Source organism: Centroberyx gerrardi, chromosome 20 (genome assembly GCF_048128805.1).
Source record: "Centroberyx gerrardi isolate f3 chromosome 20, fCenGer3.hap1.cur.20231027, whole genome shotgun sequence".
NCBI classification, from domain to species: Eukaryota; Metazoa; Chordata; class Actinopteri; order Beryciformes; family Berycidae; genus Centroberyx; species Centroberyx gerrardi.
The window spans coordinates 14,626,754-14,651,608 of record NC_136016.1 but is presented as its reverse complement, the minus strand read 5'-3'; the positions used below and the strand labels follow the sequence as shown (position 1 = coordinate 14,651,608).

Below are 24,855 nucleotides of genomic sequence, written 5' to 3'. Positions count from 1 at the left end.
TAGAAGATATCATCAACAATATGTCTAAAATAATGAATAAAATCTAAAATAAAACAATGCACCGTCTGTATTGTTTTTTTCCTGTAGAGAATTGTAAGTGGCACTGCTGTCAGCATTGTATGCAGAGCATTTAAGACAGCTGGACAGAGACAGTGTTGTAGAAGAAATATAAAAGCTGTGTTGGTTCTTTAGTTGTTTTTATGTTTTTAACAGATGAATTGTTTGTGTGGTTCTGCAATTTAAATGCTTTTGTCAAGCTCAGAAATGGAAGTGGAGTTGTTACGCTACTCTACATTTACGCAATCACATCTTGACCTTGGAACAAGTCAAAAATAAGTTAGTCAAAAATAAGTTGTTTATATAATGCAGCTTCCAGTTTATATACAGTTTATATTATTCCAGCTAAATAGATGGTCTTTCAGTTGGTATTACATGGCATTCATGGTAGCAAGGACCTCTGGGTAATCTGTTCTCCACTAAGGAGTGTCCTGTAACTACCAGTTTGTGTTTTGTTTTGTTTGGTAATTCAACAACACACCTTGGTTAGATGGATTTTCAAAAACTTTGCTTTTAGACAATACAGACAAAATTTTAGATAGAAAAAAAAACAGTTGCATTCCATTCTGCCTTCTGTCAATGAACACAGCTGTTGGCCAGTACCACTGTGGACCCTGTCAGCTGTCGCCTTTGGGAGTCAGATTCAAAACTGCTCAAGGACCATCTTTGGCTTATTGAACAGGGGTAGGCCTGGATGGCTCATCCAGGCAAGAGGCTTTGGGTGACAGCAGCAGACTCGTCAGAAGAAGAGATCAATTCTCAGCCTGTCTGCATCATTTTGTGCAGGGCCCATGCCGAGTTGGGCTCCTGCTGTCTGGCAAGATATTGTACCCAAACCCGACCCTTCTGATCCCAGATGATTTTGGCACCTCTATAGCAGGCTAATTGTTGAATCTCTTAATGGAAGGACACTGGGGATGCGCAAGCCAAAAAACTTTATATAAATCAAAATATACACAGCTGGTGCCAGAATTAATGGTCCCCATTCAGGGAATCTGTCCAACAGTTGATAATGAAAATTTCAGGCCACCACTCATCTGGGCAGCTTTAGTTTTTTGGTCAGTTGAAGCTGGGAAGATTTTTCTGACAGAGCCTTTCAGAAATGTATTGGCTTTTCATGCAATAATGCTTTATTTATTTGAAGAAAAAAGAAAGAAAATGTCAATGGAAACCTGCAGCATGAAAGGTGAACATGATTAGAGACTAACACTGGGCACTCAGCACACAAAAAACATTCTTGAAGCCATGCACAATTTTCTTTTTCCGAGTTTTTTTTTAGCCATCCCCTAACGAACATAATGCCCATTGATTTCAGTGATTGACCACTTTCATATCTGTTAAGAGCTAGTCAGCTTAAGAGTCTATTCTTGAAATATGAACACTTTTTAGCAATGCCCAACTGACAAATCTTGTAATATAGGGCAACCAGCAAATTAATTCAGAAAGAATGAGTAAGTAAAGTAAAAGTATGAAAAGTATGAAATTAGCCTTACTTTCTAAATGTGATATAGCACTAATGTAACTAAGAACAAAAAAATAAATATATATATATATATTTTTTAAATCAAATAATTTTGTCCTCTCAAGAAAACAAACAAGCATCTTTATCATCTTAACAAGTCAAACATTATAGTGAATTTAAGCATTTATCAGGTACGACAGAGTTAAAAGTGTGGACTAGCTATTATAAAAAAGAATGTGAAAATATTATGGAAAAACACTCAAGCAAACATGTAGCATTTGGTGTATTGCATGTTTGGGACTCCTGTGTTACTTTGCATTTGCCACACAGTCAACAAGTCAAACACATTCATGAAAAAAATAATATAAAATCATGACACAGATATACAGTACACTATAAAATAAAAGTTTACATCTTAGAATAGACAAGAGAACCGTGTCAAGACGAGAATTAAGTATTACACAATTGCACAATAGTGAGCACAATAATTACTGACAAGTTTGAGAAGAACAAACGGACACAAATGGAGACTCCAGTAGAAATGCAGTTTGAAGGCACTTGGTGATGGCACTAGGTAGAGTGCAACTTTAAATATTGAAACGGTGACATGTTTTCTGTCATCAGAACTTTGTCAACACTGTCAATATAAATGATAGTTTTCCCTTTACTCTGTTGTGCAGCTGCAAAAGTCCATGGTACTTAAATGTCCACAGTTGATTGGTTTCTGAAGTGTGTTTGGCTGTCTGTGTGTTGTGTGTTTGTGTGTGTGTGTGTGTGTGTGTGTGTGTGTGTGTGTGTGTGTGTGTGTGTGTGTGTGTGTGTGTGTGTGTGTGTGTTTCAGGCTGCTGAGGCAGGTAAGTCAGTATTATGTGTGTGCCGTATGGGTGCATGGTGTTTTAGGCAGCATGCCTCCTGCGGTGCAGTTTGTAGTGATGTAGCAGCTCCTGGTGGCTCTTCTTCTGCCTGCTCTTCCTCCTGAGAGCAGCCGGCCTGGGGAGGTCTCCTCTGGATGAAGACCTGCTGCTCCCTGGGAAGAAATGACAGGACAAACTCAATAAGTCAACGCCACTAAATAGCAACACTTTTTAAGTGTAAGATTTATGCAGCCAAACCTCTGACTCACAGCAAGAGATTTGGAGAGAAAGCAGTCAAATATTGTTATTATGGGATGTCCTGGTGGCTCAGTTGGCTAAGGAGCATACCATGTACCCGCAATATACTTTGTTCAAGTCCAGCCTGGGAACTTTGTTGCATGCCATCCCCCTATCTCCACTGTAAACTATCTAATAAAGCAGAAAGTCAAAAAAAGTTCTTAAAATTGCTATCATGTCACAAATAACTTGTTTGTAAATGTACCAACGTCCTTGGTTATTCCTATGACATTAAAGAAGTGAGCACCAGTGCAGAGCTCCGCCCCAGTGCAATGTGATTGGCTTGAATGAAATCATCCCACAGCATCGGAGCCCTTTTCTAACGGCTATGTGAGATTAACTTTGCATCAAAAGCTTTGACAGATAAACTGAAAAGAAGAAAGGACCTAGAGAAAGGAGAAAGGATAGAAAAAGGATTAAAAAGACAACAAAAGACAAACAAAGGAAGACAGGAAGGAAGGAATGAAGAAAAGAGGTAAGGAGGAAAGACCATCATTAATTCCACTGACGTGTTTCACAGTGTGGTCCTTCGTAGCCTTGGCACTGGCAGCGGAAGCTCCCTCCTGACAGGATGCAGGTCCCGTCATTCATACAAGGGTTGGGCTTGCACAGGTTTACTGGCTTCTTCACCTCTGATTGGAAAAAAAAAAACAGTCAATTACCATAAGGTCAAGTTTAAAGACATGGATTCATTTTTCTTACAGCCCTGAGCTCTGAGCATTTTGTTTTTGTTTCATGAGACTGTCTTCTCTATCTTGCCATCTTGAACAGCTGCAAAGAAATCTTGGTGGAGGGAAACGCACACAGACACCCACCCACACACACACACACACACACACAGAAAAACAGACACCACAAACAACACATCTCAGCATATGCAGGAGTGTGTGACACATTTTGAATCAATTGATCATTACCGTACCACATTCCTACCCCTTATTCCTATTCCCAGAACAGGAGAGGTCCCCAGTTCCCAGTATGGGACGTAAGGTTTGCTTATGTATAGGAACAGAGGTATTTCCCTGCATTCTCACCTGAGCACAGCATCTGCACCAGCACGTCCTCAAAGTACTTGAGATCCTCATAAAACGGCACTGAGATCATGTGTTCCTCCGTGCCGGCGATCCGCAGCAGCCTCTCTCTCTGCACATCTCCGATGCCGATCACGAACAGCGAAACTCCATTGTCTCTTATCTTCTGGGCCGGCACCACAGCATCGTCCCCTCCCGAACCGTCGGTCACCACCACTACGGCCTTGTTGACGCCGGGCCGCGCCCCCTTGGCCACCGTCAGGACGTTGGAGTGGATGTGGAGTAAAGCGGTGCCCGACGAAGCCACTCCACCCATGTAGCCGGCGTCACCCACCGCCTTGAGCACGGCGGAACCCGAGTCGTGGGTGTCCAGGTTGAAGACGGTGCCGGGTCTCCGGCCATAGGTCACCAGCGCCACCTGGGCCACGTCGCGGTTGATGTCAAACTGGACAGTGATGCTGCGCACAAAGTCGCGGAGGGTGGCAAAGTTGTCGCGGCCCACACCGCCCGAGGCATCCAGGGCAAACACCAGGTCTACCGCTTGACCCAGACAACCTGAAAGACCAAAAAGACAAAGAATTATGTTGTCAGAACATACAGACATTCACTATACATATAACAGTAGTTGTAATACTGGTTGTAATGCACAAAACATGATTTATGAGAGGTAATGCATGCCCTTCCTCTGCTTATCTTGAGGGTTTATTAATCTACAACGGGTTAAACCAGAAGATGAAAGATGAAAGAAGTGCTGATCCAAAACAAGAGTACTGCCTAAGCAATGAATGCCCATGAATGATCTTCACTTGTCTTTGCTGCCCCTCTCAAAATGGAGTAAAATGAAAAAGGCTACATGGACACACATGGACACTTAAGCAAGCCACTCAGATGACGTGCAACTAAGCTAGACGTCTACTGACTAGGCTGGAAGGACAACCTTACTCACTACTACAGTACACACAAATATACAGTATACTTTACAGTAGACACAAACTCTAGCTGCAGCCAGGTCTACCTATCTCTCTAACTTGATTATAGCAAACAAGAATAACTCTGAGTTACCATTGCAAATCTCACCAAATCACATGCTGGCACCTCTTTTAGCACTGCTCACCTCAGCTGTGATGGTTTCATGAAATTTTCAATGAAAACGTGATTGAAACTTAGATTTTTGGTGTTGCAGCCTTTTCAGGTGATAACATTACAATATAGTACATCTCAACACAGCCAGACTGGACAGTTCTTCTCATTTTACGCCAATTCCACCGCAGGAATTCTCCAAGCTGGTTATGGCATCTAAGTTATTTACCTGCATTCCAAACCCCATCCACACAAAATGATTGAAAGAACTATTCGCTGCCTTAGGCCTTTCTCTGCTCTATGTTGCACTCTCTCCTCTGGCATTTCTCCCAACTCGTTCTAAGTCACAATTATAAAGCCACAATTAAATAAGCCGGGCCACACCCTTAGATCGACCCTGACAGCTCGATCACTTTCTCAATTGAAACGTCTACAACCTTCACAGCACTGAGACAGCTTTAATCAAAGTATCAAACAACCTGCTATTAGCGACAGACCAGTGGTGTGTGTCAGTTCTTGTTCTACTTGACTTCATTTAGAAAAATCACTGACACTGGACACTTGGTTTCGCTCATACTTGACTAACAGATCCCACTCCTTTTTATCCTAGATGGTAACATGTCTGCCCGTACTATGGTCTATTTCGGCATCTCCCATTTTCTCACCTTTACAAGCCATTACATTGCCTTGCGCCTCAATACATCACTGCTTTGCTTACTCCTTATTAGCCCACCCATACTCTCTGTCCACAGCATGCAGGGCTCCATGTCATTCTATGCATTTGAAAGAGAACAGCTGGTGCAAGAGCCGTCTTGCGTACGGCCTCCTCCCATCTGGAACAAGCTTCATGTCCTTGTCAGCAAATTGGACAGTGTGTCAGTATTTAAGTCCAGACTCAAGACCCATTTAGTCAGCACAGCCTGCAACCTACCTTGCTGCAGTCAGCCATGCACATACACACACACAGAAAAACTCTGGCCCCATTTCTTGGTGTTTGTGATGTACTTTTTCTATCTTTTTTCTATCTCTTGTTTGTTTTTACCTGTTTGGTACCCTTTGTTTTCACTTTGTGACAGTCTTGTTTGTTAAAAGCACTCTAGGTATACACTTGCCTTGAAATTGCCACAGGCTCTGCGCATGTCATTAACAATTGTGATGTTTTTCATTTTGAGTCCAATGGGATCCATGATGCCAGACAGTTTAATTACATTGAATCACATGGCAGTATACATGGGGAGAATATATCGCATTCTGGTATCTGTAAATATACAATGAATGTTGTGTAAAAGTGCCGTGCTGCTTGTATCGTACCTTGAGTGTCCACACTGCAGATCTTGGCCTTGAGCTCAGGGATCTTGGCATTGAACCTATCAGGTGAGGGGTAGGTGAGAGTCCGTTGGGGATTCCCTGTGATATTGTTCAACTGTCCCTTTAGGGAATCTGGCCCCACCCCTATAAGGAAGATCTCTCTGTCACGTGCGTATTTCGCAGGCTCAACCACCTCGTCAGCAGCGGGGGTGGCTGTGAGCAGCACCACCACGCGGGGGAGGTCGTCCGTGACGTCGGCGAAGACCGGCGCGCTCAGGAAGCCGTGGCGCGTTACGTAGCGGAGCGCCTGGCCTGTCCGGGTCTCGCCGCCTACGGGTCGAAGCCCCTCCACGGCGTTCAGCAGACCCCTCACATCCCCTCTGAACTTGCCCACTTGGGCCTCGACGTGAGCCTCTCCGCCAAACACTGCCAGGCCAACTTTAGTGGGGGTGTCAGACCCAATAACAGCCTGCAGGAAGCGCTTTAAAAAGGACTTGAGGCGGAGGAAGCCTTCCAAGGTGAGCGTGGTGGAACCCTCTACCAGGAAGAGCAGGTCCACTGAACAGTCCAATGATAGTGCAGGAGCTGAAGAGGGACAGAGGAACGAGTTAGTTTGTTCTCTGCTTGAGCACTTGCAAGCTGTAGAGTTGAAAATTACATGTGCAGAAGTCCTTCAAACATTTTGTCAATCATAATCATTCATTTTCACACTTTGAATAGACATGGACACATGGAGATACACACAAACGCATACATGTGCAGTACATGTGTAATCTCCTAACATGCCAGATTCATTTATGTGCAATAATGAGTACCATAATGCATTGCAATCTATGTAATTTTCAAGTGAGGAGATGCTAATATCTCAGCAGTGTACGGACCACAGTGTGGGTCTCCTCCATAGCCAGGCGGACACACACAGTGGAAGCCCTCTGGACCTTCTGACACACACGTTCCACCGTTGAAGCAGGGCTGGGAGTCACAGGGATCTACAGGCGAGAGAGACTGGCTTGACATGGGCTACACACACATCTGTACACGCACACAAACACACACACACACACACACACATCATCTAAGAGAGCAAAAGAGAGAAAAAGATGTAAGAGAACAAGAGAAAGAGACAGAGAGAGAAAGAGAGAGAGAGACTTCCCTTCAGACCGGTGCTGTTACCTGGACAAATAGTCCGATGGCAGACTGTCTGGTGTCTTTTGTAAACCTTGTTGTACCTGTGACACACACACACACACACACACATTTGGACCAACACAGAATTCACTTCAATTTGTGAATAAATCATATAACTGCTGTTTTATATTAAAAAAACTTTCATTTTTAACTTGCATGCAGCAAACATGAGATGAAGTGTCAGGTACAGCATCCGTGTCTTCCTCTAATAAACAATATTCCCATAACAAGATTTTGGAACGACTGACTGTAGATCTCTCTGTTCTATGATGGCTTACCAGGTACTAAACAAAGAAATATAAGATGTAATGGCATTTTTTACATTTCAATTGCAAAGAATTTCTTTATAGGGCTCCTCTTAAGGTAGACTCATCTTGAGTAATGTACAAGTAACCCACATCACCTTTTTGTGATGTGTGTGCCTAAAAGAGCTTTTATTTTATAGTGGATTGTAAGGGAGTTTGTAGCATTTTGTGCGTGTCTGAGAACTGGCAAAAATTGTGGAAGATCAAATTAAAAGTTGTGATGGTCCTCTGTACTGCCATTAGCCTTTTTATTGTGGTAAAATTGCAAAGATTTGTGAAGATTGCAGTCTGTCATTTTCTCAAAGGCCATTTTTAATTTGCCCAGGTATGGCTGACAGACTTCCACACTGACACACACTGCACATAAACACCTGGGAGCTTTCCAACCACAGTCTTGTATTGTTGCCCAATGAGCAGCTCATAAGAGAGATTGGGGATCAAGTGTCTTGCTACATGGCACTTTGTAGTTGCTGAGAGAAGAGAGTGTTACTCATTCCGCTCTCCAGCCCAGATTTTTTCCACGCAGTCTGGAGTGACCTTCCCTATTATAAACCTGCTTTTCTGACCTTTAGGCCACCCACACATAATGGGCTGGATTTTCTGCTGTTAAAGTGCAGGAATTCAAAACTCAACATTGCCAAGTCAGAATTAACCCAACAAAGAATATGCATTCATCCTCTCAAATTGACTCTGTATTTGGGTCTTAACAAAGAGGAAGACAACGAGAATATGTGTATGTGTGTGTTCTTGCCTGTAGTAAGGACAGAGGGAAGTGTACGGGGAATATCCCTTGGAGCCTTTCCAGCACATGAAATTCCCCTGCAGCTCTTTCACGGTCTCCAGTGTCTTCCTCTCACATGGATAGGACTCCACCTGACAGCCTGAGGGACAGGACAGGCGGACGGGGGAAGGGAGGGAGTTGGAGAATGAGGGGAGTAGAGAGAGGAAGAGGGAGACAACTGAGGTGAGTCTTGTGGCATACTTTACATTTTCAAATGTTTGTTTCTTCTCCTTTTTCACACATAGAAGGATGGAAGATCTTTCTCAAGTGTTAAATTTTACTATTTTTCAATCATTTTTGTCCAACGACACCAAACTAGTGAATTATGTCTATATAACCCGATAATTAATGTTCAGAACTCAAAACTGCATCTCCAGTGAAAAAGTGATATCTGTGCATTCCTACCCGCAGGTGTGGCATTGCAGACAGAGAAGGTGGTGAGTGTGGTGTACAGGCCATTGACTGCGTCGTAGAAATGTTCAGCAAAGAAAACGTGGCTCTCCATTGGCTCGCTGGCCAGAGCATGTAGCTCCTCCCACCTGGGGAACAGAGGGTGAAAAACAAAAGAGAGAGACAGAGATACACAAAAATAGAGAGGAATTCAGGGTAGTTGCAAGATGGCATCTTATGGTTTGACGTCATCACAGCAGGGCAGTAATGTAGTGGGTTTACAGTAATTGATTGATTGATTTTATCTGACAGATTTTAAAATTAACATAGGTTTGAAGGCCCTTAGGCCACAACCATACACATATAATAAAATCACAGAAAAGTAATCTAATACAGCTACTACTATCTACATGTGATTGGGAGATTACGGATAATTTTACACTTCTTGATAAAGGTTGTGGATGATAACGATATTCTAATTATAGTCCGAAATGTGTATTTTACTTGATATTCTACACATTGTGGAGGCAGGTTGATACAGAAGCAACTGAAAGTAATCAGATAACATTAAAGGCTTTGAAAATTACAGTGGATTAAGCGGGTAAGGATCAATCTGTACATGCAGATTACATTTTGGTAATAACCTCCCCAACCCGGGACATCAGTTCCACAGTGCAAAGCATCCACAAATCAACAGCTGTTCCTGCTAGATGGGCAACCAATGTAAATACTGGGTGCACTTTATATTTGGGGATATGCCAGAAGGATGGAATGACATCGATGTGCTAGAAAAGGAAGCTAGAAAAACTGCCTCCTGCATCATCTCATTCTATCTTCTGTAATTATGTTATATTGTTAAAAATTATTAGCCATCTTAACACAGACATTCTTAAATATGATATTATCTTGATGAAACTATAATATATAAATTTCTACCCAGGTTTGATACACATTCTTGTCTTTCCAACACTTCCCACACACATTGCTATGTCTCTCATTTGTTTCTTTTTGTACTTTTTCCAATGAGACTGCATTGGAAACAAAAGGAATTGGTTTAATGCGTTATCCCCTGTGATTTTCATCCATTTTCACCCAACCAATCAAATGTACCTGGGGTAACGCAGGCCCACGGCGAACAGGACAACGCCCGTCTCTTTGAGCTGCGTGGCCACCTGCACCACATTGCCCTGGGACCTTCCGTCCGACAGGAGGATGACGATCTGGGCCACACTGGAGGAGTTACGCCCCCCTGGGAAACCTTTCCTCAGCACGTACTTCAGAGCCAGGCCTGTCTGGGTGCTGCCTCCCCTGGGTGGGTGGATTGTTTCCAAGGGTGGGGGGGTGAGAAGGGAGGGGAGAATGGGTGTAGCATGGGAAAGAGGAAAGAGGGAAAAGCAAGGATAGAAAAAAAGGAGTGGAGTGAGAGAGATTACACATTCCCCCTTAAAAACTTTTAAATGTGTAAAAAAAAATACTAATTTTTTGCCTGTTTGTTACCAGGTGGGAGGAGGCTGATGAAACTCCTCTTAGGCTATACATTTCTGTTGTGCTTTTATTTGGTCGAAGAAGAAAGAACTGGTTTACAAAAAAGAGGGAGATAGGTACACAAGGTTGAGAGGAAAGGGAGGGTAGATGGTGGTAGAGATAGGAATGGGCATAAAGACTGACAGGGTTTCATGTTGCTGCTAGAATAGCAGAACAGAGCAATTAGAAAAACGAGAAAAGAATATGTGACTACACTAGAAAAAATAGAAGAAAAGGGGAGTGAAACATGGAAGTAACTGTCAAGGTTTTATTGCCACTTATCCATTGCATATTACTGCCAAAGTGTGGATCCAGTTAGGATGGTTTTCATTGTTTTGTTCTTACTGAATGTGCTGACTAAGTTTCATGACCCTAGGACATATGAAACCCATTCATCACCTATTGTTTCTTTTCAAAAACACATCAATGTCAGTTAGAGCAGAGGGCTATTCTCTTTTTTGGAGAGCCAATCTTTCCGCTGGACATTGAGAAATCTATTCAGTGTCTTACGATCTTAGAAGAATGAACTGCTGAAAAAACAGATGTAATCAGTGATGTGCAGGCCTAGTTGTCATCTGAGCATTTGTCCCTTTTTTGACCATTTCTTCTTTCAACAGTGAAAACAATGCTGCGTTTGCTTGGAGCAAGACAATACAGTGAAAGGCACAAAGGCCTTCAGGCATGATTTGCTCATATGAACTGACCAAAATGAGGTATCCATTGTTTTCTTTGCATGGAATTGTTTATACTCACCTCTTGGAGAGGTTTGCATCTTAACTAGTGGTGAATACTTCTTCCGGTTCTTAGCCTGACAGGTGAAAATGTGAGTTTGTCTGGGTTTGTTTATCCTACCCGTTTCTTAAAGCTAACCTGAATCCTTGAACATGCAACTTTATCACAGGGAATAATTTCAACAAAGTGGATACGGTCACTGAATGACTAATCAACTACGGTTATTTTTGAGTCATCTTCCTATAGCAAGTATCTGTCTCTAGCACACTTTATACTGTAGGTCTAACTGTTCAAAATATCTAGTATTGCATTGATGTCTCATGTAACCACACATATTTTCACATCCATATTCATTCTATTTATTAGAATGTACATTATGCTAAATTCATTAAAAAAGTAGAGGATTAATAATGTGTGTATACTTGTGTACACACACGCCTATGTTCATAGTTTCAAACACTCTAGGATGTAATTTGATTTGAGGCAATGAGACAGCTAATGAGTTCAAAATATGGGTGGCCATTCCAAATCAGATGGCAAGCCAAAATTGTGCTTCCAAACTCTGAACACTACACACACACACATACACACACACACACACACACATCCAACTTATCTTTCTCTGTCAGCTTAATGCGCTTATCCAATATCCAGTGACCACCTACCTCTAATCTGAAATTAATTTGCTTTCCTTTCCTGAGAGCATTTGTCATTAGTCAACCTCTTACTGAGTGTGTGTGTGTGTGTGTGTGTGTGTGTGTGTGTGTGTGTGTGTGTGTGTGTGTGTGTGTGTGTGTGTGTGTGTGTGTGTTCAGCATGAGTGAGTGAGTTGTAACTAAATCCAATCCAGATCATCTAACTTGTCAAACATGTAAAGAAATACATTTATTTTATCAGCTTACTCTTTTACTATCTCACTCTTTCTCCTGTCTCATTCAATCCAGTCATGGTACTGGAGCCAGCCCAGAGAATGGTGAAGTGTTTTGAACATACCAAAAAGGTGGTGAACATAAGGCTTCTGACTACTCCTACTGACCGGGTCATATCTAGCAATGGGGAAATTTCTCTGATTTATGACTGTTTTGAACCTATTTCTCTCTCATCTGTCACAGAAACTATCTCATGAAGTCCAAGACCTGCCCCCATTATGTTGTTCCTACAAAATTCCTGAAAGAGATCTTTGAAACAGTTGCTCCTGGTATTTTATCAATAATAAATAGCTCTCTGTCAACTGGCAGTTTCCTTTCTGTTTTTAAACATGCAGCACCACTCCTCAAAAAAAGCAAGTCCAGACCCCTTTAATCCCAGCAACTACAGGCTTTTCTCCAAGCATCCATTTTTAGCTAGTGTTTTAATGAAACGTGTCAGCTTAATAGCTTTTATGAGTCAAAATGCCATTTTTGAGCAATTTCAATCAGAGCAATGCATAATGCAAATACTTCCCTTGTTAAGTAACCAATTGCCTTCTTTAAGCAACAGATTTAGGTGAAAGTTGGATTTTAATCCTTTTATATCTGCAGATTTTGACACTGTACACCATGCAATTTTAATTGGCCCCCTCAAATTCTGGGTTGGCATCAAGGACAGAGCACTTGATTGGTTCAGCTCATACTTGTCACATAGAACATTCTCCATCACAATATGAATATTGTTTTTCTTCAACTCCTGTGGAGTTCCTCAAGGTTCAATTTTAGGCCCCATTCTATTTTCTATTGACAAGCTTCCCCTTGGCCATATGATCCATAAACACAATATTTTTTTCTATTGCTACATTCATGATATGCAGATATATCTACCTCTGAAACCCAATAACTGGAAGGCCTAGACACTCTCAAGGAAAGCCTCAGTGCTGGATGTCACAAAATATTTTGCAGCTTAACGACAATAAATCAGGAATAGTTTTATTTCAGTAATTTTCCCTACTGACTTCTGCTGAATACCTAAACACAGTTGTGCAGTCTTGCTACCTTCAGTTTTCAATTTTTTCAAAATTAAATCGATTTCATTATTTAGTTGTCTGGTGAAGGTCATTTATTTATATTCTTTATTCTGGCTTCAATTAAAAAACTCTTTCACTCTTTCTTGTCTCCAGCTTGTTGAAAATGCAGCAGTCAGGATTTTAATTAGTACAAGCAGATGAAATCACGTCACTCCAGTTCTGGCATTGTGTTCACTGTTTACCTGCTAGATTTAGAAATGATATTATGAATTTGCTGGTCATATAGGTCTCGCTCAAAGCTATATCACTTTATAAACTGTATATAAGAGAAGAGAAGAGAAGAGAAGAGAAGAGAGACATACCTGTAGGATATCTTCTTCATGTGCTTCCTCAGCTCTTCTTTGGTGGTATATGCGTCTAGGCCAAACTCCAGGCGAGGGGTGGAGCCAAACTGAATCAAGCCTACTCGCACCTGGACAAGGGTGAAATTACACAAATGTTGATTGACGTGCTCCGTACAGGTGAAAGAAACATAAATGGACAGAAAGGAAGACAGAAAGAACCTTGTCTGGTCCTATCTCTAGAGCTTGACAGAGTTTGAGTGCGTAGTGTTTGGACCTCTCAAAACTGCCCTTCCCCACGCTGTAGGAGCCATCCATGAGGAAGAGGATGTCCATGGCCGCTGAGCACTGCATCACTTCATGTGTAAACACACACACACACACACACACACACACACAGTTAACAGTTAAACACATACAGTATGATTTATAGATAACGAAGTAGGCCCGCACTTGTCCCAAGTCCAAACCATTGCATTCCTGGCAAGGAGCTCCTGTTCTTTTGTTGTGTATGGGGATTATAGGCCTATGCTGGTTAGTTATCAAATGGGCTATTGCAGTTGAAATAGTAGAGACAGCGACTGTATGCCCTGCCCTCACACATTGACATAATAACAAGGGAACAACAGCAGCATGCCTAAGCTCAATTTTCTTTTCCAAACACACACACGCAGAAAAAAAAACCCATTCAACAAGCAAGAACAATGTCTTTCTCTCTCTCTTTCTCACACACACACACACACACACTCACTCAACACCCTTGAGCATGTTTGTACTTGCTAGCAGCGTAAATAATCAGTGGTGTAGCTGTCATGTTAGAATGCGCTGCTGATCATGAAGAGAGTCATTAGAGACAGGGAGAGTGTGCCGTCTGTCTGTCACAGCGCTTGTGAAGGATTGCCACTGATCCTGCGTACTCGTGTAATAAAGGCTTCAGAACGCTTTCCTCTGCCAGACAGTGCCAGCCTGTTAAGACCACCCAACACATCAACAGCTTCGCCCTTCTTCAGTATTTGTCATCAAGCCATTTATTATTACCTATACTTACTTGCCCAGCCTCTCAATATTTTAAAATGTGTGTACAACGGCGTCTACATCAGACATCGCACACTATGTCACTTTTCAGCCTCAGGAATGCAGGTTTATGCACCTCATTGTTTTCAGTGTAATGTTCCTCATGGTCCACTGGTCCACTGCACCACTCCTTATGGCATCAACCTACTGCATGCTATGTTGCTCTGTCCCTTGGCAATGAAGGGATATCCTACTATACTTGTACTACTGTGTGTGTCAGTATGTACTATGAAACTCCAAGTTGTTAATATGTCTCTGCACCAATTCCACCAGGACAAATTCATGTAAATTCATTGTACTCAGGAATTCAAGTGATTCTGATAAGGCGCTCACTCTCTCCTGCGGAGTTGATCTTGACGATGGTCTCATGGCTGGTTTGGATCTCCTGCACTGAGGTGGTCCGCTGGACTAGGAGGGACAGAAAGCATGGTGGTTAGTCTCATGACATTTAGATGAATAAACAGTTGGGCCCTTTATACACTTAGCATCAATGCACATAAACACATATAAATAACTTACAGAGGTGGAGTTTATGTCAAAAGTAAAAATCAGTTAGAAACCTATATCAACATACACCAAAAACATCTTGGGATATGGTTTGTAAATAAATAAGCTACCCATATTCTAATATAACAAATCAATGTGTTTGTATGTGTCCCTACACAAATAAACCATTTACATACACCTAATAGAAGCTTAGATAGTGACTGAGATAGCAGCTTTACTCTTGTTGATGACAGCCAACACCTGTAAGTTGACTGCAAATTGACAACCTATGATTTACATGTGCTGTTAGAGCGGGCCAAATGAGTGTACACACACACACTCTTCCCTGGGGCCATTAACCCCTCTTCACTGTCGACCATTTAGTGTCATTCCAGCAACATCCTTTGAGCCTTGGGAAAAGGAAAAAAATAAATGGGATGTTGTCCTCGATTCAGCTCACTACCTCCCACTTGACCCCCTTCACAATGGGTGATGTGAGTAATCAAAGTTAATGTGAGTGGACAAGTGAAGTTCCCATTCAGAAAACTTGTGAACATGCTCTGGGTCTGTTCTGTTGTCCCTGGTAACCACGATGGGTCATGGAAGCATTTGCCTGGCCCAGAGACAGAGCGCTTGAGTGATTTTACAGACGTAGATCTCCACATTGAACAGATTCCACACTTCGAATAGCACAGCCCTTCCTTTCAATCAGAGTCCAGAAAGAATTAGTCAAACACCGTGTTATTTCTCCTGTCAACTTCACAATAATGTTTCGGATGTCGGCTTAGTCAATGGCTGCTGACACGTCATGCAGATGGAGCCGTATGCAATTAATTGAAATTGGTGATGCTTCTTCTGATGACTCCTTCAAGTCTTAAGAGAGCAAAACTGCAAAGAAACAGAATCAAAGCAAAAGTTCAATGCACTGCTTAGCAATAAGGGCATGTCTGTGTCAGATACTTAAGTATTAACCAATAAATGAATATAACCAGTGACTATACATAGAAGGCGATAACACTATTCAAAATTTCAGCCTGTAAAATTGAAATAATTGTCTCTTTAACTTTATATTATAGGTTTTGGAGACAAAGTTATAAGTTTTCAGATTGCGTCACCAAATTGCAATATTCTAGTCGATTACAGTATTTAGTTGGAACGTCCCTCTCATACTGTACATGTTTAATGATGGAGGCAGATTAGGGAAGGAAGATTAGGAGCCGAAGGTTGCTAGCTCGAAACCCCAGACCAACACGGCAAGGTAAGGAACTTAAGGCACTTATTGACCCACAGCTGCTTTCAGTGGCCAATAGTAACAGACAGGTGGTACTGGTGTGCCCCCAGGTATGAATGCAAATGTATGCAACCCTCCCACTCCAGGCAATTACTTCCCTTAGGCCATTGTAAATAAGGATGTGGCAAGTAGGAGCGAGGGTGAGCGTTGATCGGGAGGAGGAGAGAGACGAGGTGCGACCTGTTGAGATGCAGGCAGGACATTACATCTCCACTCCTAATTTGTCCCATCTGAATGATATGTTGATGCTGCCAAGTGATTACCACCTGCAGTAAACAAAAGATAATTCCATAATGGACAAGAGGGATTGGTGGATTATCCATACCACAATGAAGCAAAGGAGACGGATTTGTTGTGTTCGGACACAATCCTCTCCTCCAGCCACTCCCAGCTCCCTACTTCACATCACTCTTTATACACCCATTAAATTCTATTTTACTGAAGGCTTCAGAATGCACTCTTTGGAAATGGCATTTGTCTCAATCACCATTACATAGGAAGAGAAGAGCAAAGGATGGACGTGAGGTTAGGAAAAATAAAACAGTGTAAAAATCAATTGACAACAAATCATGAAAGGACTGCCACCTGCAACCCAAGGGCTTCAGCTCCCACCTCTTCACTCCTGACTCTTTCATCTTCATGGCCTTAATTCCAACATTAATTCTAGGCCAAAGGTCCTCCTGACAGTGAAAGTTTAGGGCCTTGGGAAGCAGTTTTATCATGGTCAGTGGGGCCCCACTGCTCTGAATGCTGCTCTATTCAGCCCAGCGCCCCTAGCAGATTGACAGCATGTCTTTAAAGTGAGTGAACACTTTGCAGGAAAAACATAAGCAAGAAAATGGGAAGAACCCCCAGGTTGCGTGGACAATGTCTAATTGCCATTAATCCCATGTCAGTCGGGAGGAGTGCTGAGGGATTTAGGGAATGTCCCCATGAAACCCGAGAGAAAAACTAGGATTAACTTCTATCTGTGAAACTTAAGTTCACGGTCTGGATGACATGGATATCTATCTGTTCAGGCACTGCAACATGTTATCTGTGTTGTCAGCGCAGGAGGAAAGGGGGAGTATTGGAGAGATGAAACAGTCTGGTTTCTAGAAGTTCAAAGTCTTGACATGGCCAATAGTAAATACTTCAGATGGTGCTAAAGCTGTCATTTTTGAAAACAACTCAACTATTAAATTGGCCCACAGCTCTCGCCTCTTCCCTGGGGCGAATACTCTTGGGTCCAAGAGAGCGACTGACGATGAGCTATAAAAGCGATGCAAAAGTTGACTTGCCTGGAAACAAGCACCACTTTAAGCACCGGCAGGAAATCACTTTGAAAGGATAAAATAGGAATTCTTCTGCATTGAGGACCTGACAGGTTTGAGCAGTAAAACATCCTGTTAAAGAATCTTGAGCTGACCAGTAAAGCATCGCTGAAGCTTCCCACACTTTGCCTCCGTCGTACAGTGCACACACACTACATTTATGCTCACGTGTGCAAACACACACACCATTTTGTACTATATTTGTGACGACCTTACAATGACTACATTCCTTCCCTAACCCTAAAATGGACAGGTGAATAAAGTGAAGATCAGCCAAGAAGCCATCAGCTCTCCTCTACTCACTTCTTATTTCTTTTCCTAGCACCCCTTTCGTACATGATCATTCAATGGTCACAGGAATATTGTCAGGCACTTATTCTACTGTTGCAGTCATTGCAAGTCACTCTGGACAAGAGAGTCGGCTGAATGTTCAAAATGTAAATGTAAAAAAAAGGTACAACTGCAAAACAGAGAGCATTCTATCCAATAATGCACCCTTAAAATAGAAAACAACAGGCACGTATCGAATGAATCCTTCAAATTCAAGCATACTGTAGAAGCTCATTTTAAGTTTTCAGATGAGTGAGGCTTTCAAACCTCATCATGTAAAGAATGTAGAGGTTGTGTACTTTCATGTGTTGTGTTGGTATTTACTGTGTGTCCCAAATGATTTTGAGTGGCCATACATTTGGAATGATGTGGGTTGTTCAAAACATTTCAAAGCCAAACTTATATGGTTCTTGGTCTGAAGGCTTCACATACACTATTTGTGATGTGTGGTATGCACTCTTCAACTGAAACTGAACACCAAACAGCAATAATATCAATCAACCAACCTTGAAGAAGCAGCAGTGTGAAGAGGGAGAGATGGATACCAGGGTGCATGTCGGGACACCTGGAATGATAAACAAAGGCATTTTGCTTAGCTAGGAATAAAACACACCAAACAGCAGAGGAGAAGTGGGAGAGCGAGGGTGAGTGATAATGAGAGAGAGGAGGAGAGAGGCACAGATGCGAGGGAGTGTGTCTGTGTGTGTGTGTGTGGGCATGTGTATACTTCAAATGTCAATAAAGCCATCTTTATCTCTGCAGAAAGACAAGGTGCCAGGCATGGAAAACTATGGCAAAGTCTAGTTCCAAGTCAGCATTTTTAATATCACCATCACTGCAATTAGCCTAGTAATCGAGTTGAAAGGGATGAGAAAACATGGTTCAGAACTAGGAAATGATACAAGGAAAAGCTAAAAGCAAATGTAGTGAGGGGGGTGTTGGGGGAGTGTCAGTGTATCCTTACCAGATAGTCTTCTACTCTATGACAGAATATGGAGTAGTGACTAGTACAGGAAATTAACCTTTTCAGCCACAGCTCACGGTCACCAGTGGGGTCCAGAGCTCATATTCACTACTTTACCAGGCAAGTTAAGTACACAATCTGACCCAAGAGCTGCCTCTGGGACCCTTAGTATCCCCATACCATGTTCTCACAGCTAAGTATAAAGGTCAAGCCCTTGAAAAACCAGCTGGAGCACTGCATTAAGGGACTGTTGACGAGTGACGCCTTCCAATCGCCCTGCTATAGTAGGAACTCACCAGGATGTTGGTGTTTGAGTGACTGGTTTTAATAAAACTGCCCACCTCGTGCTAATCTCTGCACTCCCAATGACATTGCTGAAGTTTGGCTTTAAAGAGCTCTACACTTGGGAATAATTTGACATCTTGAATATTACTTGGTTATTTTTCTTTGCCATTTTAAACAACGGACACAGCCACAGGCAAACTAAATAATTTTGTCTGGTGAAGAAAAATAACTACTAATGGTATCCTTTTAAATGCTCATTGGAAACCATGAAACAAGCATTGTTTTCATTTGGGCTTTTCTATCTAGACTCATCAAGATAAAACCGCTTTGAAATGGAACATCTTGACCTGAATTTGATTATGGCAGAACAACAAGTCCAAGTCCAAAAACAGCAGCAGACCTTACCAGTGTAGATGTCACAATTAAAAATAACTTCATGTTCTGCATGCAACGAATTTAGAAAATCTTAATCATTTTAATCATTCAGTTGCATTTCACTGGTGGGCAAGTGTTTCCACTGAAGCTTGTAGAGGTTCAGTACCTTGGACACTGACAGGGATCAAACCTGTGACCTACTGGAAGACTTCACCAATGGATACAACAATGGCTAAGTATGTAAGATCATGAACAATGAACAATTGTCTCCATTAGGTTTCAGAGACTAGTAGGGCACAGTGTAGGTCTAACTGATGTGTATTGCCAATTGCTCTCCTTCTGATTTATCCTAAACATCTTCCGCAATCAGAGCAAAATAGATGCAGGTTTCTCAAATATACTCTATATCAAACATAATCTTTGGCTAAGAAACCATTTAACTCACTTCCACCAGGGTTAGGGTTATGTTGTATTGACCACTGAATTAAATAAGGGATATGTAGGTGGACACCCTACATAGTGTTTGTTAGACTTTCATTAAAGTGGACTTAATGCTCTGTAGTGTTCTCGCCAATTGTATGTTAGTAGAAACATTAGTTGGTTAGCTGTAGTAGTGAGCTGTTATTAGATATTTTATTTTTCATTGTTATATCATTTGGCAAGACGCTCATTACGGGCAAGCATGTCACTAGTGCTAAGATAGTTTTCACTTGTACATCGATGTTTAGTAGTTAATTTCTTTAGCTACCTTTTCCACATCAGTTTAACACCAGGTTAACTAATTTCATGATACTGTGATCCAGCTGCCAAAACTAATTTCTAAAGGTAAAAAAACTATAAAGTAGTTTAGCAGTAAAGTAGTAAGTCAAGGGTTAATACTGTGGCTTACAAGTTTGAGAACAGATTTTTTTTTCAGCTCCCATATATACAGGTGACTCAGCATTTGGGAGGCAACATAAAAAAGGAGCCCCCATCAACTCGGACCACTGGTGTATGGAAAAGCACACTTCAGTAGACAAATGTGTCTACACACACACACACACACACACACACACACACACACACACACACACACACACACACACACACACACACACACACACACACACACACACACACACACACACACACACACCATTTCTTTGAGTTCAGGCCAGCATGTGGACTATTCTGCATTTGTTGAGTCTGGGTAGAAAGACGGATTACAAAACTTCTCACTGTCCCCTTCAAAGAAGGTGGTGTGCCAAACCATAGCATGATATAGATCTCATCTGCTTTTGATGTGAACATGTGAAGATAAAGAGAAAAAAAAGGGGTGGGGGGGGGGGGGGGGGGGGGGGGTTGCATGAAGAGAAAGAAGCAGACAAATTGCATCTGAGGAAACATATGTTTTAACAGGAGTGTGTATCAGTCATGTAAGGAGGGTTTGCCAGTCGAAGGATCATCAGTTTGAGGGCATGTTGACAGATTCTAAAGATGGCACCCTGAAGAAAACATTCCCTTTCAAAATTCAGTCTCAAGTCCTCCCACACCTGCCAAATCAAAGCTTTCTCTGGCTTTATAGTTTTAAAAACCAGGGTGGAGGGTTTTGCACATGGACAGAGTACAGGAACCTTTAGGAACATAAGGAAGGATATTGGAAATCCTTCAGAAAGAGAAGTGGATTTTGTTCCAATGCCTTATGAAAAGATAAGAAACAAAATATAAGTCTCATTTCACATTTACACCTGGGTGGTCAGAAGAAACACTTAGGTGGTCCACAAGAGTTTAATAGGCAAGAAAAACCCTGTGAGGTATTTTACATTTACATACAAATCATGTTTGCATCTAATCCAAAGATTAACAATCCCACCTGCTGTAAACTCTGTCCTTACTGTGTTTGCTTTGGTGTAATTACATAAGAAGTCGAGGGGCTGCAGATAAGCTTTGATTAACTCTGGTTGCCGATAAGCCTCGCCGTAATATCCTGTCTGTCTGAATATCAGGAAGCACACGTGTGTGTGTGTGGGGGGGGGGGGGACAGGGAGACAGACGTGTGCTGGAGAAACCCTCTCTTCGAGTATGGCTGTGTGTGTATGTATGCTTGAGACAGAGATAGAATTGTGTGCAGGAGGGATCCTGTCTTTAAGAGGAGTCTGTGTGTCTGTGATACAGATCTGAGGAGCTGAGATGCAGCGGCTGTGTGAGAAGCCGGCCTCAGAAGCCCTGGGCTGATAACCATCAGCAGGGGCTACTGCCGCTCTATTTGTGCACTCACTGGAGCGTCTCGAGGACAAGAGTTTTCATTACTGTCAAAGGGGCACACACACACACACACATATATGCACGCACATCTGCTTGTTAAGAGCAAGCAAGCGTGCCCTACAGAGCACGCACATGTAAAACACACACATACACAGGCACATGCACACGCCCCTCCCAAAGTTGGCTGCCTCTTCAGAAGCATTCCATTGGATCCCTTCACCGAGTCTATCCTCTCCTCCCTCTCTCCCTCCCTCCCTCCCTCCCTCCCTCCCTCCATCTGCCTGTCTTCCTCACTCCCTGCCTGTCAGTGACCACATTTCTGCTCTACCTGTACTGGAAGTTTGATTCCAACCAAGCTGAATCAAAAGAGTTCCTACAAGCTAGTTTGTCAGACCATCTGCATGTGATGGGAAAACACTTATCTAAGTTCCTTGCTTTCTTGGTGTCAGGAATCAAAGCGCACATCACTGGTAATCAATAAAGGGTGTGTTGTGTGAACAGGGCAGATTAGTGGACAAGAGTTGGACTCGGCAGGCATATCAGTGGTATGTGTTTGAGCGTGTGTGTGTGTGTGTGTGTGTGTGGTATGCAGCCCTGTGCATTGTTGTACTCTGGCATCTCCCATACATGCCCATACAATGAAATGCACTGGTTGACTGTTACCAGGTAATGGAAACAACAAAACAGCATTTTCTAGCTCATTAAAACAGATGGGAATATTGGCTGGTAACCAGTATTTTGACCACAAGTCTCATCCAATTATAAAGAACAGAGGTAAGTTTGGGTGGCTGGTGGGAGTACATTTTCTTTCAAGCTCCTGACTTGCATAAAATAGTTAAGTTTTGTTACAGTACCATGAGCTTCCAGTTCTCATGTTCAGGGATTACAGTAATGATAACGTAGCCAACTAGGACATGCGTAAAATGTAAAATACCACCTCAAAAAACCACAATGCATGCAAATATGCTTTAGTCATGGAAGTGCCTTCTGTTTCGAATTGGTTGGCAAGTCAGAAAGCGTCTCCAGTCTGTAGTCTATAATTAGAAAGGAGTGCTAGCTTTTGGACCAACTTCATACAAAAATCCTGAGATCTCTTAACCTGTATTTGGATGTGTATAACACTTTGAGAATACCTTCACACTTTAAATTATTTTTAATTATTTTATGAGTCATCCTAAATAACCACTTGTAGGACGACTTGAGAACAAATGTGGAAACTTTTTTCCACAATGTGACAAGTGTCTGATGAAGAACTATAACCAACTACAACTCAAAATGTTTTGGTATTCCTCCAAGCATGTGTGTGCTGCCAGTGCAAGCTGGCTGGCAAGCAAGTGCATGTGCGCGCGCACACACACACACACACCATATAAAGCCCTGCTCTTCAGTGAATAATTCCACTTCACAAACCTCTATTGGTAAACAACTCTCATAGCCAGTCTAGTTTTAATTTACTACAGAGCTCTAACCTTGGGCCCTCAGGTGATGGTCCATTGTCAGTTGATCAGTAAGTTATAAATGATCCCAGTCAGTAACATAAAAGAATGTGCCCCAGATCAAGTGGCTTGTTGTACAGAAATATGACATACTTTGCTATCATGTAGCATAGCATCTTGTCATGAGTAAAACTGATAAAACTGTGTCTGCATATGAACAGGTATGCACCTGGTTCAAAAACCAACAACTGGGTCTGAAAGAAATATCCATAATGCTTTGAAGCATGATATCCAGTCATGGAAAGACTACTCTTGTAAAATGTGTTTCAAGTGGAAACAGGCAGGGACACACACACACACACACACACACACACACACCACTCAGGGCAATTAACAGATTAAGAATCAATGTGAACTCAAATTGTTTATTTTCCTTGACCTGCTAAAAATAAACAACTGTGCTTATCAACTAGTGGACCAGTCATTTGGTCATGCAAAGGGTCAAGGCAGGTTTAAGGTGGGGTCAAGGGTTACGACCCTGCAAGGCAACAATGGGCTTTGCCATTTAGACAAAATGATGTGTTACAGAGGTAGACTTTATAGTAGGCATACAGAGTAAAGGAAATATTTTCATTTTCTTTTACCCCATTGTTCAATTGTTGTCTAAAATTACTTATTGTTATTGATTAGAAGTCATTTTGAGAGAACTGATAATGTAATAACCGTTTGGATAATGCTATATTTTGTAATAAAACATGTTGCTCAAAATAGGGGGGGGGGGGGGGGGGGGAGTTACAATGTAAGAAATTGCTTGATTATGCAATAACATCACATTACCTGGTGAATATGGCTTCATGAGGGTTAGAACATTTTGAATTGATAATGACTGAATAATGTATTAAAATGCAATTACACATCAGTTACACCTCTTATTTAGCACTAATTGCCATATAAAGTACAAAATTAGAGGGACATTTTATTTCATTATGGCACGTTATTACATTATCCGTAAGACATGTCAATTGCTAGAAGACTATTTCCCAAATTCCCACAAATGTATTGCAACAGTTTCCCCTCTGCTTATGGGAAACTTCCAGCTGAGTACTACGCTACTTCATCAGCGAATACCCAACAAGTGCTTGGTCCACCGATGCCCCTTTCAATCATAAATAACAGGTTCCACCACTGAAGGTTGAAACGCCATCCGAGCAGACGAGCAAAATAAATATATATATTTTTTTAAGTGCGACGAAATAGCATCCCTTACCATGCGTTGTCCAATATTCACTATCCTTGAATTGGGAGTTGCGTCCTTCAGAAAGCTGTCGGCGGCAGTCCTCCTCTCAAACTCCAAGTCCCAACTGAGCTGCACCTCCTGGCTTCCGCACCGAGCTGGATCTGATCTGCAGGCTTTCTGTCCTGGAGAAGAGGGGAGCAGCGACCCCACCTACTAGCCATGCCCACCGCCGAGCTACCGGTGGGATCTAATCCGCTCCCACTTCATCTGGCTCAGGTAAATATGGAGACCAGACGCGGCCGAGGTATGGAAGGTACAGACTCGCGCGCCCTCACGTGCTTTTGATTTAGCTCTAGGATAGGTTGTTATCACTAAATATAAAACATACTGTAGGCATGTAATAAGTCGATATGGAGTCGATATGGAGCCAACCGGAGATCTGTTGGGAGAGCTACGTTGTCAGTTTGTCTTTAGTAAAACTTGATCATGCATCTATGAATCTCAACTAATTAACCTCATTTGACTATAACT

General features: G+C 42.1%; 1 protein-coding gene across 1 annotated transcript; it reads right to left on the bottom strand.

Moving 5' to 3' along the window:
* Positions 1–1,164: 1,164 nt before the first annotated feature.
* vwa2 (von Willebrand factor A domain containing 2) lies at positions 1,165–24,471 on the bottom strand. The gene is made up of 14 exons (XM_071920338.2): positions 24,355–24,471; positions 18,290–18,348; positions 14,697–14,771; positions 13,512–13,645; positions 13,311–13,420; positions 9,864–10,061; positions 8,769–8,902; positions 8,334–8,463; positions 7,263–7,318; positions 6,971–7,078; positions 6,093–6,674; positions 3,705–4,256; positions 3,180–3,302; positions 1,165–2,546 (listed from the first exon to the last, which is right to left on the bottom strand). Exons 2-14 carry the CDS (start codon positions 18,336–18,338, stop codon positions 2,416–2,418), a joined length of 2,382 nt encoding a protein of 793 aa, XP_071776439.2. The 5' UTR covers positions 18,339–18,348; positions 24,355–24,471; the 3' UTR covers positions 1,165–2,415.
* Between the last annotated feature and the right edge of the window lie 384 nt (positions 24,472–24,855).

Bases quoted from the DNA above. Each gene is read 5' to 3' on its own strand.
- vwa2 (XM_071920338.2), bottom strand. From the start codon at position 18,338: ATGCACCCTGGTATCCATCTCTCCCTCTTCACACTGCTGCTTCTTCAA. The intron at 8,903-9,863 runs GTACATTTGATT...TCTGTTCCCCAG, and splicing joins GTGGGCCTGCGTTACCCCAG to GTGGGAGGAGCTACATGCTC. The intron at 6,675-6,970 runs GTCCGTACACTG...GTCCCTCTTCAG, and splicing joins TGGAGGAGACCCACACTGTG to CTCCTGCACTATCATTGGAC.